This window comes from Saccopteryx bilineata, chromosome 3, assembly GCF_036850765.1.
Source record: "Saccopteryx bilineata isolate mSacBil1 chromosome 3, mSacBil1_pri_phased_curated, whole genome shotgun sequence".
NCBI lineage: Eukaryota > Metazoa > Chordata > Mammalia > Chiroptera > Emballonuridae > Saccopteryx > Saccopteryx bilineata.
In genome coordinates this window covers 26,061,811-26,078,587 of record NC_089492.1, presented here as the reverse complement: position 1 = coordinate 26,078,587, position 16,777 = coordinate 26,061,811, and the positions used below count along the sequence as shown (strand labels likewise).

At 37.6% G+C, this 16,777-nt stretch overlaps 1 protein-coding gene across 1 annotated transcript in view; it reads left to right on the top strand.

Annotated features, from left to right (window-relative positions):
* Window positions 1-16,777, top strand: part of PKHD1L1 (PKHD1 like 1) — a 167,735-nt gene that overhangs the window by 103,479 nt on the left and 47,479 nt on the right. The window contains exons 49-58 of the mRNA XM_066265808.1: window positions 293-1,322; window positions 2,583-2,774; window positions 5,973-6,124; window positions 7,033-7,192; window positions 8,310-8,481; window positions 9,209-9,297; window positions 9,647-9,795; window positions 11,431-11,560; window positions 13,254-13,372; window positions 15,432-15,561. Coding sequence (XP_066121905.1) covers window positions 293-1,322; window positions 2,583-2,774; window positions 5,973-6,124; window positions 7,033-7,192; window positions 8,310-8,481; window positions 9,209-9,297; window positions 9,647-9,795; window positions 11,431-11,560; window positions 13,254-13,372; window positions 15,432-15,561 — 2,323 coding nt within the window. The remainder of the gene's footprint in view (window positions 1-292; window positions 1,323-2,582; window positions 2,775-5,972; window positions 6,125-7,032; window positions 7,193-8,309; window positions 8,482-9,208; window positions 9,298-9,646; window positions 9,796-11,430; window positions 11,561-13,253; window positions 13,373-15,431; window positions 15,562-16,777) is intronic.

The following is a 16,777-nucleotide window of genomic DNA, read 5'->3' as shown; positions in this document are numbered from 1 at the left end:
AAACACAAAGTCTCGTAACAGGCTGAGGTGAAAGCAGAACAGTTAAAGATGGCTCTTGTTCATTCATTAATCCATCACATTAATCCGTCCAGTATGGGTTGTTATATAATGAATCAACCAAGGTGGGTTGGGGTCCAAATATTTTCCAATGAATGGAATGATATGGGAGATATAAATGTATTAGTAATAATTAATATAAAGCTGGAGATTATTTTTAAATAGGAGAATATGAGCTAGGTCAAATCTGTGTTTATGTGAATCACTAAATAGTCCTGATGTCTGGGCTTGACAGGTATTCCATGCTGGCCAGGCTTTTCGGTTGGGGAGATATCCAATACATTGGCACCTGCTGGGAGATTTACAGTTTCAATCTTATGTAAGAGGCTGTGCAATTCACCAGACCTATAACAGAGCTGTTACTATCCACAACACACATCACCTTCTGGTAGAGAGGAATATTATATATGATATCAGGGGAGGAGCATTTTTTATAGAAGATGGTATTGAACATGGCAATATTCTGCAGTATAACTTGGCAGTGTTTGTACAGCAAAGTACTAGTCTTCTGAATGATGATGTGACCCCAGCTGCATTTTGGGTAACCAACCCAAACAATACCATTCGGCACAATGCAGCTGCTGGGGGCACTCACTTTGGCTTTTGGTACCGAATGAACAACCACCCTGATGGGCCATCTTATGACCGAAACATTTGCCAAAAAAGAATTCCTCTTGGAGAATTCTTTAACAACACTGTTCACTCTCAAGGTTGGTTTGGACTGTGGATATTTGAAGAATATTTCCCCATGCAAACAGGATCTTGTACTTCGACAGTGCCAGTGCCTGCAATATTTCATTCACTGACTACTTGGAATTGTCAAAAAGGAGCTGAATGGGTCAATGGAGGTGCCCTTCAGTTCCATAACTTTGTGATGGTAAATAATTATGAGACTGGAATTGAGACCAAGAGGATCCTGGCTGCTTATATTGGAGGATGGGGTGAAACCAATGGAGCGATGATTAAAAATGCCAAAATAGTGGGTCATCTTGATGAACTGGGAATGGGGTCAGCATTTTGTACAGCGAGAGGCCTGGTTCTCCCATTTAGTGAAGGCCTGACTGTATCTTCAGTACACTTTATGAACTTTGACCGTCCCAACTGTGTCGCATTGGGAGTGACATCTATCACTGGAGTTTGTAACGAGAGATGTGGAGGTTGGAGTGCAAAGTTTGTGGACATCCATTATTTTCACACACCAAACAAGGCTGGCTTTCGATGGGAACATGAAGTGGTACTGATTGATGTTGATGGTTCACTTACAGGTATGTTATAATTGCTGATAAAATACATTGGCAATATGTTTGTGTTAACCCCAAGTTGACTTGTCAAAGCAGATCCAACTGAATCAGAGATTTTACCCAGTACCAAACTGAACTGATGACTTAAGGATATAGGTTAGTACTAGTCATAGATGAGACCTTTTTTTCTGGAAAAGTCCCAAACTATCACATGCAGCTTCCTTTTTTACCCCCTACATTTGCACCTTGGTTTGGAATTAACAGCAAATTTTGAGCAATATTTATGGACATACTGATCACAAAAGGAAGCTGTTTCTATTTTCGAATGCCTCTATTTTATACTGTGAATTACACAGATCAGAAACAATTTATATGACTACCCAAATTCTCCCATCAGTCATAGCCCATAAATTCTAGCTTTACTTACATAAACAATGTAGACAGACTGGATATATCCTGGTCAAATACTTTAATGGGAAGCAGTAAGTTACAAGCCTGATGTTAATCCTTTTCTTTCCAATTTAAATTATGAATTTGGAATTAGTTCAAGAAATATGTTAATAACATTGTTGACCATTTCAAGTTCAGAGTATGTCACAATTTTTAAATATTCACACATTTTAGAACTTAGTGTCTTTACACATTTTTAAAGATAAAAGATAGCAAAGATGTGTGTGGGAGAGATTCTGCGTAATACATTAGAAGAGAGAGAAAATTGACAAATAAACCTACAGATATTAACAATTTACTTTTGAAAGACTTTGAAAGATGGAAGTTTCAACTCAATATTCAAACAGACTGAGTTCTCAACTATATTTGATGACTTCTATCTCTCGTTATAATGATGGCTTTAGGAGGAAAAACATTTGGATGGTTCTATATAAAGTTTTGTATAAGTTTTATTAGTTTATTAAATTCAGCTTAGATTTTTAATGTTAGCTTGAAGTCGGTTGGTTAAGAGTACAGGCTGTATGGCAAGCTGCTGGATTTGAATTCTTAGCTAAGTTCTTATCTCACTTCCTTTCCCCTACTTTGGCTCTCATGGGTGCTTCAGAGCACGTTTCAGTTATATCTGCAGTTAACTACCAACCAGAGGGTCCACTTCAAAGCTTCTATGTGAGGCCCCCTTGCCCCACACCAAAGAAACAAACAAAAAGATATTACCAAGACTTTTTTATTATATTGGCAATACTGTGGATCATAGTAGGTTTACATTGCAGACAGTTTGGTTTTTCAGTTGTATAACATGAAGTAGGAAACATGCTGCTTGTGTTCATTCCCTAGGGCATAAAGGACACACCGTCATTCCCCACAGCTCACTGCTGGACCCTTCTCACTGCACTCAGGAAGCCGAGTGGAGCGTGGGGTTTCCCGGGTCTGTCTGTGACGCCTCTGTCAGCTTCCACCGTTTAGCATTCAACAAGCCTTCGCCAGTATCCCTGCTGGAAAAGGACGTGGTTCTCTCAGACGCCTTTGGTAAGTGGAGTAGAAAAGTTTAAACCACTAATTTAACTATTTTCCTCATCATCTTCTTGAGTTGTCACTCACTGTTTGGAACATTTCTAAAAGCATACTATTTATAGGCAGAACCCAGGCACTGAAAATGGCCATGTGAGGAGTATCACATAAATTCATGAATCAGTGTGATATTTGCTGATTAAGGAATCTCCAGCCAATATTCTGACACAGAGCAGGGAAGTCAACATAGCCCTTGGAGCAGGGCAGTATAAATACACCCTTGTTCCTGCCACTGAAGGTTGATGCTTTTGATCATCTCTGCTGATTGAAATGGGGTGGCGGAGCATTACCTTGATCAGGAGCTGCCCACCAGGTGCTCAAAACTGTTGATTTATTGACTTGTTTCAGGAAAGATACTGTACTTGCAACCAGATGTGCTTGATGCCATTACCTTGACTTGATTTCATTCATTTCTTGTCATTATTAATGATCCATCTGTATAAGTACCGCGCGCTAACCGATTGCGCCACTGGAGCTCCAATGATCCATCTGGCATCCAAATGTCAGTTCTGCTAATATCCAGTGGGCCAGAAAAGGAAGTTAAATGAGAAAGTGGTAGGAATCCTGGTTTGTGCATCTCTCAGCTCGCACTGGGGCACTAGCTTCATTTTTCTCCTCAAGGATTTGAAATTACTTTTATTTTATTATCTTGGTGAGGGGTGGAGGAGGCATGGTCCCCAGAGTGTTCAATGAGTCCTTCCTATGAGATTTTCAGATTTTCCTTCACTGTATTAATTAGGGAACCAACGTGAGAATTTTTCTAGTTGCTAAATATATCGATTCTCATTATACCTGGTCTCTCCTACTCTGGCTTAGATCTATATCGCCAGCTCTTTATCTTCCTATCCATTCATTCAGCTGTCTAGTAGTTATTTGCTAAAATATCTATCTATAATGAATCCACTTTCACATTCACTGTTCTGATGGACCTCAGATTGTGGAAAGTAAAAAATGTATTGATGAATCAAAAATTTGCTAAACAGACAATAATCAAATATAGTTTTCTACATTTTCTGCATAAATTTAAATCATATAGCTTCTTGATGACACTGTATAAAACTGCCGTCATCATGATGTAAAGTAAACATATAATAAGGAACCATAAGTATAGAAAGAGATTTTTATCAACAGAATCCAAATGAGATTATTTCTCCCATGAAAGTATCAACATTAACCATTTTTCTTTAATATATTGCAGGTATTTTCATAATGTTACCTAAAAACAGTATCAGCACTTTCATATTTAGTGACATTGATAAGGTAGAAACTCACAATTTGAGACTAAAATCATGCATCTTAAAATATGACAAATGAATTTAGAAAATGTGCAGCATGATCATACCAGTCATATTATAGCTGCTAAAATTAGCAATTCTGTGTTAGAGCCATCAGAACATCCTGGAATTCTGTTATTCTACTCCATATTATCAGACTGTCTTATTATTAAAATATTTCTTGTAAGAATTACAACTTCTTTTCAAACAGAATTCTTTTCCCACCATACATCACTGAACTGGACAAATAGCCAGAAAATGGGCCACTGGCCCCACTGGCCTCCTTGTGAGACTGAGCAGAGATGCAACCTGCCACTCTACTCTGGCTGGGGAGCACGTTAGCATGGTGGCATTCAGGGTGTTTCAGGATTAGTATCAGTTCAGAGCCAGGATCGAACAACTCTTGGAATGTCTGGGTAGTTTCCTTTCTTTAGTTTGCAGTCGCCTGATACATGGTCACAGGTTCCTCCCACTCACTGAGGACTGGGGTGGTGGTGGGGGTGGGGGGAAGGTGCTTGGAGTCTGTGAGTTGGCCTGGAGCTAGGAAATAGGTGAGCAGCAGCGAATTTCCACTTGGATAACTTAAGTTAGATTTTGGTCCCCCCTACTTTCACCTTCCTCCTTCCCTCTCTTATCCACATCCAGAGACTAGTGGGCAGTGGATAGTAAGTATGTAGCACCACTTCCATCATTTACTATGATGATATATTTATATATGTATGTGTCATTAGTTTCATTGAAAGGCAAGCACTTTTCAAGCCTTTGCAAAAGTCGGTTCTGCTAATATCCAGTGGGCCCAAAGGAGTCCCCCAATGTCAACAGGGCAGGGAAGTCTTCTCTGCCCTGAAGGAGGGGGGAGGACTGGAATTTGCTGAGTGACCCAGTCCTCAAACCTCTTCTTGTGTGTTGCAGGACTTTTGGAACTGTGTTTAGTGCCTCTGCTCATGGCCCTTTCAAAACTAACACTACTTCTTAAGCCTAAGAAGGAATGAATTGTTCCCCCTTGATATTGGTGTTTATTTCTTTGCCTTATCCCCAAACTAAAAAAAAAAAAAAAAGATGACAGTTTATTTTATAATCTTGCTTCTAGAAGATTCCTCTTACATTTGTAAGTGAAGAGGTTACAGATTTAACATAAAATTCAATCAGAGAGTGAAGGAAAGAAAAAAGTAGAATATGGGCAATTAATCACAGATTCTTTCTTTATATTGTAAGAGATTTTTTCAGATCTACTGAAGTTGTCAGGTACTCTCTAGTGAGAAAAGCATAACTATATTTTATGGTTTTTTCCATTAAAAAGTAGTTCTGGTTCCAAGTATATCACTCTTAAAATTTAGTGTATCAGAGCCAGTTTTTGTGTTAGTCTAGTTACAACCTAGTTCCTTAAGAGTTCTAAGTCAAACTTGTCACTTGCACATGGTATGCAGATTTTGATTAACTCAACGAATATAAGAGAATCTAATAAAGAATCTGAACTTATGTTTACATACATTACAAATCAATGATTCTTAGGAATTAAGTTATTAAAAGAGTAAGAAATGGAATTATACTTTATATCAATGATATGTAAAGAATTGAATTAATATATTTAAGTATTTCTGTCATAGTCTTTATAATCATTATGCTTCAATTTTTTTTTATTTCTCTAAGTTATAAAGGCTCCACCTCAATTCCAAATTCCAAATGAAAAAGCATTTTGTTTCAGTTACGACTAATCTTAAACAGTGACATTTAGAACATCAGTACTGAAATGCTATGCTGGGCCTCTTTAGAGACTTCCCTAGACTAGACCAAAGTTTTCCATTTGTGTTTGTCCACAGAAGGAGGAATTTTCTAGAGGTAGAGATTACTATTATTTGTTTGTTTTATTTTTCTCCTACAGGCACAAGCATTGTTCCCTTTCAGAAGAAACGACTGACTCATATGTCTGGATGGATGGCTCTGATTCCAAATGCAAAGCACATTAATTGGTATTTTAAAGGTGTGGATCACATAACCAACATATCATATACATCAACATTCTATGGATTTAAGGTAAACAAAGAGCTATAAAATCCATCTTCTAATACTTAAGATTTAACATTATTCAACCACAAGGTACATTATCCTTAAACCAACTGGCCCAGAATATTGACCTATTAAAGTCCTACACACCTTCCATGACCTACCCTCTATCTAAGACAAGCCAAAAAGAACCTATATTCAGTAATCAGAAGTAAGCAACCTTCTTGCCTCATTCCCATGTTACTAAACTTGTGCCCTGTTATTATTACCATGACCATGACTCATACTTACTGACTGAGTGCTTTGATATTTCAGGGACTAGTGAAGGGCTTTATTATTTGTACTATGAAATATATTAAACAAAAAATTATAGAAAATAGCCAAATCCTATTGTGCCTGTCACCCAGCTCTATCTGAATCTAACGTTCCATGAATATTTACTTTGACTTTTAAAAAGAAATAGACCTTTTAGATGATGCAGAAGTTCCCTGTATGGCTTATGACTTACGCTGATCTCATCTCTACCTCTCCACGTCTAATGGAAGCCAGTATCCCGAATTGATATCTTCATCTCCTCCATTTATATTCTTATATTTATACTGCATATGTGCAGCCAATAAAAAAAAGAACCCTAGCATTATTGCATTGTTTTAAATGTTTTCAAACATTATAGAAATAAAATATTTTCCAAAATACACATGTGGGTTAAGATATATATATATATAGAGAGAGAAAGAGAAATAGACATTTATTGCCTTAGTGACAGAGTTAGCATTATTGCCGTAGACATATAAAATGTTAATAAACAAAATATAAAAATGGAAGAAACTGAAACCAAAACTTGTGTTAATATATAGACTAATTCTGTCATCACAATTAATGCCTATTATGCAGGGTATTAACATTTAAAACAAGTCTCTTTTTGTAAACATCTATAGGAAGAAGACTATGTCATCATATCTCATAACTTCACTCAAAATCCTGACATGTTTAATGTTATTGATATGAGAAATGGCTCTTCAAATCCCTTGAGTTGGAATACAAGTAGGAATGGAGACTGGCACCTTGAAGCCAACACTAGTACTTTGTATTACTTGGGTATGTAGTCATTCGGCAGAAGCGGTTATTTTATCTACTGCTTTGTCTAAAGGGAGACAACAATTGCTTAATTGGCAAGTGTTATACAGTACCCTGTATATAGCAGGATTCAGGAAATGTTTGTTGAATGAAAGGACTGGAGACGAAATTTATGCTGGAAAAAGCCTTGAGTTGAATTAAAAACTTACATTTTATGTTTGGAGATATACAAACTTTTTTTTTTTTAACAGAGACAGAGAGAGTCAGAGAGAGGGATAGATAGGGACAGACAGGAACGGAGAGAGCTGAGAAGCATCAATCATTAGTTTTTCATTGCGACACCTTAGTTCAGTGGTTCTCAACCTTTCTAATGCCATGACCCTGCAATACAGTTCCTCATGTTGCAGTGACCCCAAACCAAAAAATAATTTTGGTGGCTACTTCATAACTGTAATTTTGCTACAGTTATGATTCAGAATGTAAATACCTGATATGCATTATGTATTTTCCAATGGCTTTAGGCGACCCCGCTGGGGTCGCGACCCACAGGTTGAGAACTGCTGCCTTAGTTGTTCATTGATTGCTTTCTCATATGTGCCTTGACCGTGTGCCTTCAGCAGACTGAGTAACCCCTTGCTCAAGCCAGCGACCTTGGGTCCAAGCTGGTGAGCTTTGCTCAAACCAGATGAGCCCACTCCAAGCTGGCGACTTCGGGGTCTTGAACCTGGGTCCTCAGCATCCCAGTCCGACGCTCTATCCACTGTGCCACCGCCTGGTCAGGTGATACACAAACACTTTTAATTTAAACATGATCCTCAAATTTATATCACATAATTAGAGAAAATGAATACAATGAAATCTGTCATATATTTTGTTTTAATTTTATTATTTAATTATTCTTAGAAAAGGAAAATATTTTTTAAAAAATTTTAAATTATAAAATATATTTTCAAGATATTTTAACCATGTGCTTCTCAATGAGACATGCATTTGGTCAGAATTTCTCCTTATCTATTCCATGCATTTGAATCATACCAAGTTACTATCTAAAGAATATATTCAAATTGTCCATGATTTTGCTTATATTTAAGTCCCTTGGTCATCATGTTATTTTTAAATTGCTTTACTCCCCTTTTAGTTTCAGGGAGAAATGACCTTCCTCAAAGCCAGCCGGTTTCTGGGACGCTGGATCCTGATGTGAAAGATGTTATTATTAATTTCCAAGCCTACTGCTGCATTCTCCAAGACTGCTTTCCCGTGCATCCCCCGTCCAGAAATCCAATTCCCAGGAAGCGACCCACCACATATAAGTATGTAGGCCTTTTGTTTGTTCCTACCTTCAATAGCACTGATAATCCTTTCCATACATCACTCCTGGGGGAGAAAAATGTCCCCCACCTTCCCAGTGCCTCGTAGATCACAAAGCCCTTCCACATTACTTCACTTGAGCCTTGTAACCACCATGATGATAATGGGAAAAATCTCATAAAAATTATGTTTGTTACTGGTAATCTTAGAGTGGCAGAATGTTAGATCTGAATGATTAGACCAATTCCCTTATTATATAGGTAAAGTCCAGTGACCTTAGGTGAATTACCTGAGATCACAGAACTTCCTTTTTTAAACTCTAAGTCAATTTCATTTTTAAATTTTTATTTTTATTGACTTTATACTGGGGAGACACTGGTGACAAAATTATACAGGTTTCAGGTGCACAGCTCTATAACACGTCATCAGTACACTGAGATCATGGAACTTCCTGACAACAGGAAGTAAGGATTTAGTGGGGAAAAATGTGATTCAGACCGTGGATGGAAAGGAAGTTGCTTTCAACGGAGAAAAATCTATATAGGTAGTTGTGTGTGTTGAGTATGTTCCTAATTTCACATATTAGCTTATCTACTTAGTGAAATTATAAACCATTTCATTTGCATTCTGTCATCCTCAAATCATCTAGTATAGTGTTACACCCTAAAAATAAGGTCATTAAATATATAGTGATAATACTTCATGGAATTATTTTCCTTTTGTTTTCAGCTTATGGTCAAATGATTCTTTTTGGCAGTCATCTCGGGAAAATAATTATACCATACCTCACCCAGGAGCAAATGTGATTATTCCTGAAGGTAAACACATAAAGAAGTATAATGCCTGTGTTTATGCAACATTAGGATAGATGCCATACAATAGTTAGTATTCTACCTTTATGAAGTATACTGTAGGAAATAGCAAATGTGGAGATGGATTCTATATGTTATCATATCCTGGATATCAGTCTTAGCCATCTGGGTTTTATGTGAACTTAAACCTGAATATTAAGAGTATAGATTTTTCTGGGAAAGACAAGGATCAGTCATTGTATGGAAAAAGGGTTGCACACTTCAAAACCAAGACTCACCAATAAGGTTGCCAATGTTTTATGTATAGGCTATAATCTATGGATTATATTTCTTATATTAAAGTATTGTTTTATAGGAACATGGGTTGTTGCAGACACAGATATTCCACCACTGGAAAGGCTGATTATTTGGGGGGTGCTTGAACTGGAAGATAAATACCATGTGGCAGCCGCAGAGTCTTCTTACAGAAAGGTTGTTTTGAATGCTACCTACATATCACTGCAGGTAATAGTACGGGTCTTGTAATTTATTAACCAAATTCTAAAATGTTGGTGATTTAATGCAACATCATAAGAAAGCATACTCAGTTGGTGTGAATAAAGAACACAGCTGTCTCAAGTCCATGAAATGTGATGCAGTGTAAGTTTAATACGTTTCTGCTCTCCTGCTCTTCTTTCCTTTGTATTGTGGACTGAACATTCCTGAAGAGTGACTATCATGCTACCTCTCTTTTAGATTTGCCCAATTTCAGTCCTCCATAGGATAGTTGTGTTGTTATAAGTACAGCTAACTCACAATTTGGTTCAACCAACAGTAAATCCCCAGGAGTTCTGCGGGGGGGGGGGGGGGGAGTAAAAGATTTTAATCCTTTTTTAAAAAATTAAGAGGAACAGTATTTCATAAAATGAATGAATGTAGATGGAAGTATGAACAGAGAAGCAGATTAATAAAAATAGTAGTGCCCTGGCTGGTTGGCTCAGTGGTAGAGTGTCGGACTGGCGTGCAGGAGTCCCGGGTTCGATTTCCGGCCAGGGCACACAGGAGAAGCACCCATCTGCTTCTCCACCCCTCCCCCTCTCCTTCCTCTCTGTCTCTCTCTTCCCCTCCTGCAGCCAAGGCTCCATTGGAGCAAAGATGGCCCAGGCACTGAGGATGGCTCTGTGGCCTCTGCCTCAGGCGCTAGAATGGCTCTGGTCGCAACAGAGCGATGCCCCAGAGGGGCAGAGCATCGCCCCCTGGTGGGCATGCCAGGTGAATCCTGGTAGGGTGCATGCGGGAGTCTGCCTGACTGCCTCCCCGTTTCCAGCTTTGGAAAACTGAAAAGAAAAAATAGTAGCTTAGAACTATCACTTCATTGTCTCAGAAACCTCAATCTGAGATCAGTTAACAGCATAATCAGTTTAATTGTTCTATCAGTCTTTTATTATGGTTCTTTAAAAAGAATGGCCTAACCATAAACCTATTGAGCACCATTAAAAAAATAAAAATGTGCAGTTGCTTCTCTGATAAAACTAAGCTTTTAATGTTTTAAAGATATATGGTATTTTTATTACATGTGTGAGCTTTGAGGTAAATTAAAGCTGCGATTGAATTCTTGCCTCACTGTTGAATAGCTGGGTCACCTTAGGTAAGTTATTTGACCACTTTTAGCTTTAGTTTTCTTACCTTTAAAATGTGACTAATACCTATTCATTAATTTAGTGTAAAGGTTAAGTGTTCCAATATATATGTAAAGCATTACAAACTGTGATTGACATAGAAACAGCGAGCATTTAATAATAGCTATTATTATCAATAATGGCTCATAAATGGCATGGCTTGGACTTAACTAAAGGAGTATATTTTATATATGCCACGTTATTTTAAAATCTACTGTGATCTCTTCAAACAGCACTAGTTTAGGTCTTAAAAGGTCTCAGTTTGGGATCCAGTTCTGACAGTAAGTAGATATTGGATTTGACCTTGGAAGAATTATTTCAATTGCCTATCCCATAGTGAATGGGCCCAATTATGGTCACTTGTGTAACAGAATATATTCATTTTCACTAGAGAAGGTTGCCAGTATTCCGAATTTAATTTTTATGGGGGGAATTTTTCTGCTTAAATTCTAAGTATCAACAATTTTCTGCTGCACTGCAGGGAGGCAGACTAATTGGTGGCTGGGAAGATAACCCTTTCAAAGGAGAATTACAGATTGTTCTTAGAGGAAATCATTCGACTCTAGAGTGGGCTTTTCCAGGAGGACCAAACCAGGGGTCAAAGGTCTTAGGTATGTGTTTCCAGATACTAAAAGTATCATGCATATCAGTTTTAAGAATGTACTGTAATACATATAGTACTAAAGTGTATTATCAGTTCATGGTGTTATGGTATCAGAAGCTTTTACAGATACTTATTTATAGTAAAGGGTTATAAAAGTGGGAGAGATTTTCAGAAATGAAGTCATGTCACATTAAAATAGATGTAGATGTCCAAATTAACATTAACAAATCTCTCCATATGCATATTACTTCTCCAATTTAATTTTCTCTGTAATTTTTCTTTTATGTAAGAAATAATCCTTTTCATATTTTAGTGCCTTTGTACAAAATGGTAACTTTCTTACACATTATTTTATTTACAGTATTAATAATCTGTGGGTAACTGACACCAGAGGCAACTGACCCAGAGTTTTAACTTCCTCGTTGCCTCTGTGTGGCTGTGTCTGTTCCTCTTTGAGTCTGGAAGGCAAAGAACCTGAGGAGGTTTGATTTGGTCCCAGAGAATAACAGCTTTTCTTAATAGCACTATGTCTTTATTGAAAAGGCACATACAGTCATGCGCTGTAATTGCTTCACCGTACAATTTGTAAAACAGTGACAGTCAGTAACTAAGGGGATAAAAATTTGTTTGAGGTTGAGTTAGCTCTCCTGAGACAAATTCAAATCTTAAAAAATGTCCTAAGGAAGACAAATTTAGTCTTAAAATTTTTTTTTTGTTCTTGCTCTTTATGTGTTTATTTTTTATTTCAAAAATAACATTTTAAACAACACAGAACAATATTAAGAAAAAATATTAAGCAAAAATATACATCTTTTCAATTCTACTCTCCTCTTAAGAAAACTAGCTAACATTCCTTAGCAATTTTTACATGTCTTTTTATTTTTTTTAAAATCTATGCCTATTTTTACATTATATGTATTGATTTGTGGTGGTAGTATTGTGCCTTTTACAAAAACATGGTCAAATTAAATAATTACCATATAGTTTTCTTTTCTCAGTAATATGAATATCTTTCCAGATCAATACTTACAGATAACACTCTTCTTTTGTGTGTGTGTGACAGAGACAGAGAGAGGCAGAGAGAAGGACAGATAGGGACAGACAGACAGGAAGGGAGAGAGAGACTGAGAAGCATCAATTCTTTGTTGCAGCCCCTTAGTTGTTCATTGATTGCTTTCTCATATGTGCCTTGACTGGGGGGCTACAGCAGACCGAGTGACCCCTTAAGCCAGCGACCTTGGGCTCAAGCTGGTGAGGCTTGCTCAAACCAGATGAGCCCATGCTCAAGCTGGTGACCTTGGGATTTTGAACCTGGGTCCTCCATGTCCCAGTCTGACGCTCTATCCACTGCGCCACTCCCTTTTTATACATATTACATCATGTTGTTAGTATAATTTATCCCATTATTCTATTAAAATATAATTTAATTAATTCTAGTTTTCTAATATTTTCAAATATTGTTAAAACAAGTATCTGCAGTTATATTTCCTTACGCACTGGTCTTCAATGTCCGTGGGCCAGATTCTTAGAAGTGAACCAAAGCGTCAAAGCCCTGAGCAGATACCCCCAATTGATTTCATTCAGTCATTCGAAATTGTTCAGTCGACTATTAAAACATATCAATGAACTGTTTCATTTTATATCAGCACCTAACTCAGTACTGTGTTGTGAATGAACAGGAGTGTGTTTTTCTCCTGCAGGAGTGTTTGGTGAGCTGGATCTTCATGGAATTCCACGTTCAATATATAAAACTAAACTCTTGGAAACTGCAGAGGCAGGTTCCAAAGTCCTGTCTCTGGTGGATGCCGTGGATTGGCAGGTAGAGGAATACTGTCTGGTGCAAAGTGAATACACACTATGGGTCAGCTTAAAAAGCATTCTGATTGATTCTCATAGACATTTATTTCTCCTATGATTAACCCGGTGAGAAATGTATATTTTGCAACTAGCTTGCACTCAAAAAGCTGACCTGATGGCAGGTATCTAAAAATGTGGTCTCAGAGGCCTTTCAGGATATATAAAGAATATCATGTATATATATATATTAGTTATGAAAGAGGACTATGAAAGTTTTAGGGTCAAATATTTGTTTATTATAAATTCTTATAAAACAGGAAAAAAAGAAATTATTTTACATACTTTTTATTGTTATCTTGGCTCTCAACTTCTAATTTGTGGTTTTTACATGTTAAGCATTTGGAAGAAACAACTCCTGATGCCCAGTGATATTCAGATAATACTTGTGTTGAAGGAGAGATTTGAGTAGCCTGAGTGTAGCAATCCCTCTCACTACTGTCCTCACAGGTGTGCATGGGCCCTGGAGTCACAGGCTTGTTTCAGGCTGAAGGTTCAGGAAAATGGAAGGATGCCTTTTCTAAGCCCTCAGGTCTCAGCCAGTTCCCTTCTACTGAGGATGAGTGTATGAGTCACAAAACAAAGGGAGGCTTAGCCTGAAAATATCAAAACAAATCATCAAAGGGATTGGTTCTCATAATGTAGTTTAAAATTGGTTAATAGAAGGGAGATTTATTGGGAGGTATAATCTATGTACAGTTGGTTTTTATTTGTGATAGTTGAGGTGTGATTAGCTTTTGGAAGGTATTTAAATGATTTTTAATATCCTTATTATTTCTCTAATAAATATTTTTATTCTTTATCCAATTAATATTTTCTGCACTTTAGTTATCCAGTGAATATTGAACCAAGTGTCAGACATTTTCTAGACAGAGGATTCCGTTGTGAAGGAAGTGGTCTAACTATGGTAGAAATTACATTGGGGTAGGAGAAGGAGACACTGAACGAACAAAGAGATATGTGCTCATTTCAGATAATGCACACGATGAAGGAAATGAAACAGGTAGTTCGAGAGAAACAGACTGCTGTGGTAGATAGAGGGTGGAAGACAACATTGAACGGGGGTGGTCAGAGAATGCATCTCTCAAGGACATGCTACCCCAAATATTAAATTCAGGACATGCTCCCTTGACTATTTTAAGATGAAGGAATTTGAGCAACAGCCTATTGTGCTGGAAGGACTTGTACTTTGCCCCAAAGAGGGTCATAAAAACTTCATGTGTGAGGTGCCCCTCCTATCCCCAGAGGACAAGACCACCCTCATCCCCGCAGACAAAGGGACACAGAGAGAAATCTGAATGACAGACCTGGCCGGTTCTCCCAGTTTATTACCCTGAACTTGTGCCCACATTTCCCCTCTATTCCACTCTTCATCAAAGCTAGCAGAGAAACACTCAGGTTTAACAGCGTCTTCGGGTGTTCATTTCCTTACGAAGGCTTCTGGGTCGCATAAAACTTACATAAAATAAATTTATATTATTTTTCTCTTGTTAATCTGTCTTTTGTTATTGGGGTCCCCACTAAGAACTTAGAAGGGTAGAGGAAAGAACATTTTTCCTCCCCGACAGGTACATTTGAGCTGGGTTACAGGAAGGAGCTTGTCATATACAATATACAGATTCTAGACTTGGTCTCCCTCTTGAAGTTTTCTCTTCCTTTCCTACCTGTCAGGATTATCAAGTGATAGTTAATTATGCTTTTTAAAAAACCAGGGGAATTTTTTAAGTCTTCATAATGTTCTGATCAGTTTTTAATAAAATTATGAATATATTTCCTTTGATCTATTTAATTTTTTATTAAAAATGAATAGCCTATGTTTCTATTAAGTAACTGAATTAAATTAAGAATGCTTAATATAAAAAATAGTATATTTACTTTAGAGAACTACTTGTATGTTTTTTTCTCTCTGATAGTGCTATGATGCTAATCAGATATAAGTTAAATAAGAATTACTAAATAGTTTTTAAAAAATATAAAGCTATTTTTTAAATTGTTCTTGAATTTGGCACTTGAATTTTTCTAAGGAGGGAGAAGAGGTTGTGATAACAACCACAAGCTATGATGTCCACCAGACAGAAACTAGAAGCATCGTTAAAATCCTGCATGATCATAAAATTCTCATTCTCAATGATACCCTTTCCTACACTCACCTTGGTAAGTGGTTGTTCTTTATCCAAATAGATATGTAATTAAAATACCTTGAAATAGTCCCATTTTAGTGCTCTCCTCTGTGAGTACAATTACTTGATGAAATATCTCACAAATATTTTAAAAGAGCATTTCAAGCCCTGGCTGGTTGGCTCAGTGGTAGATCATCGCTGGTGTGGCATGTGTAAGTCCCAGGTTTGATTCCCAGCCAGGGCACACAGGAGAAGCGCCCATCTGCTTCTCCACCCCTCCCCCTCTCCTTCCTCTCTGTCTCTCTCTTCCCCTCCCACAGCCAAGGCTTTACTGGAGCAAAGTTGGCCGGGTTTCTGAGGATGGCTCCATGGCCTCTGCCTCAGGTGCTAGAATGGCTCCAGCTGCAATGGAACAATGCCCTAGATGGGCAGAGCATCGCCCCCTAATGGGTATGCTGGGTGGATCGCAGTCGGGCACATGCAGGAGTCTGTCTCTCTCTCTGCCTCCTCACTTCTAACTTTGGAAAACTACAAAAAAAAAAAGAGCATTTCACTGAGACTGGTACTGGTACCCCAAGCATGCTACTATTTATATGTTGGCTACAAGAAACCTTGCTGTAGGCCTTTATTTATTCAGCAAATATTCAGCATTACATTCTATGGGGGAAGGTGGCACTTTCTGTTTTAAGCAGGCTTCTAAATGATCCTGATGCACACTAAAATTTGAAAACCCTTGATCCAAGGGCATCTTTGTCCTGATTGGGGTTTCACGGACACATTTCTTAGTTATTTAAGCAAACTACAGCCAAATGGTAAAACCATAATATTCCAGGGAAGAGGGAATTAATTCATCAGGATCAACTGAAAACCAAATTTCAGACTGTAGGACCAGGGCCCTCCCCACACCCCAGCCTTTCCCCATTTGACATGCAACCTCCGTCTGAACCCCAGGACGTGGAAGCAGTTAGAAGTGGAATGTTCGAAGATTCGCTTCGATATTTCTTGCACTCAGGAGAACCCCCGCTGTGAGGCGGCCTGAGACACTTGTAGCTATGCAACCTGCATGAAAAACAAGCTGGAAAGAACTGTTTAAAGCAGTATTTTGATAGAAGCATATTTACATTCTACATCACATTTTTTCTTTAAATCAAAAGGAAAAATTTCATCGAAGAATATTTTAATCAAAAGCAAAAGTTTTTGAAGTTTGACATTATAGTCTTTCCTTTAAACTACCCAATATTTCTATTTGA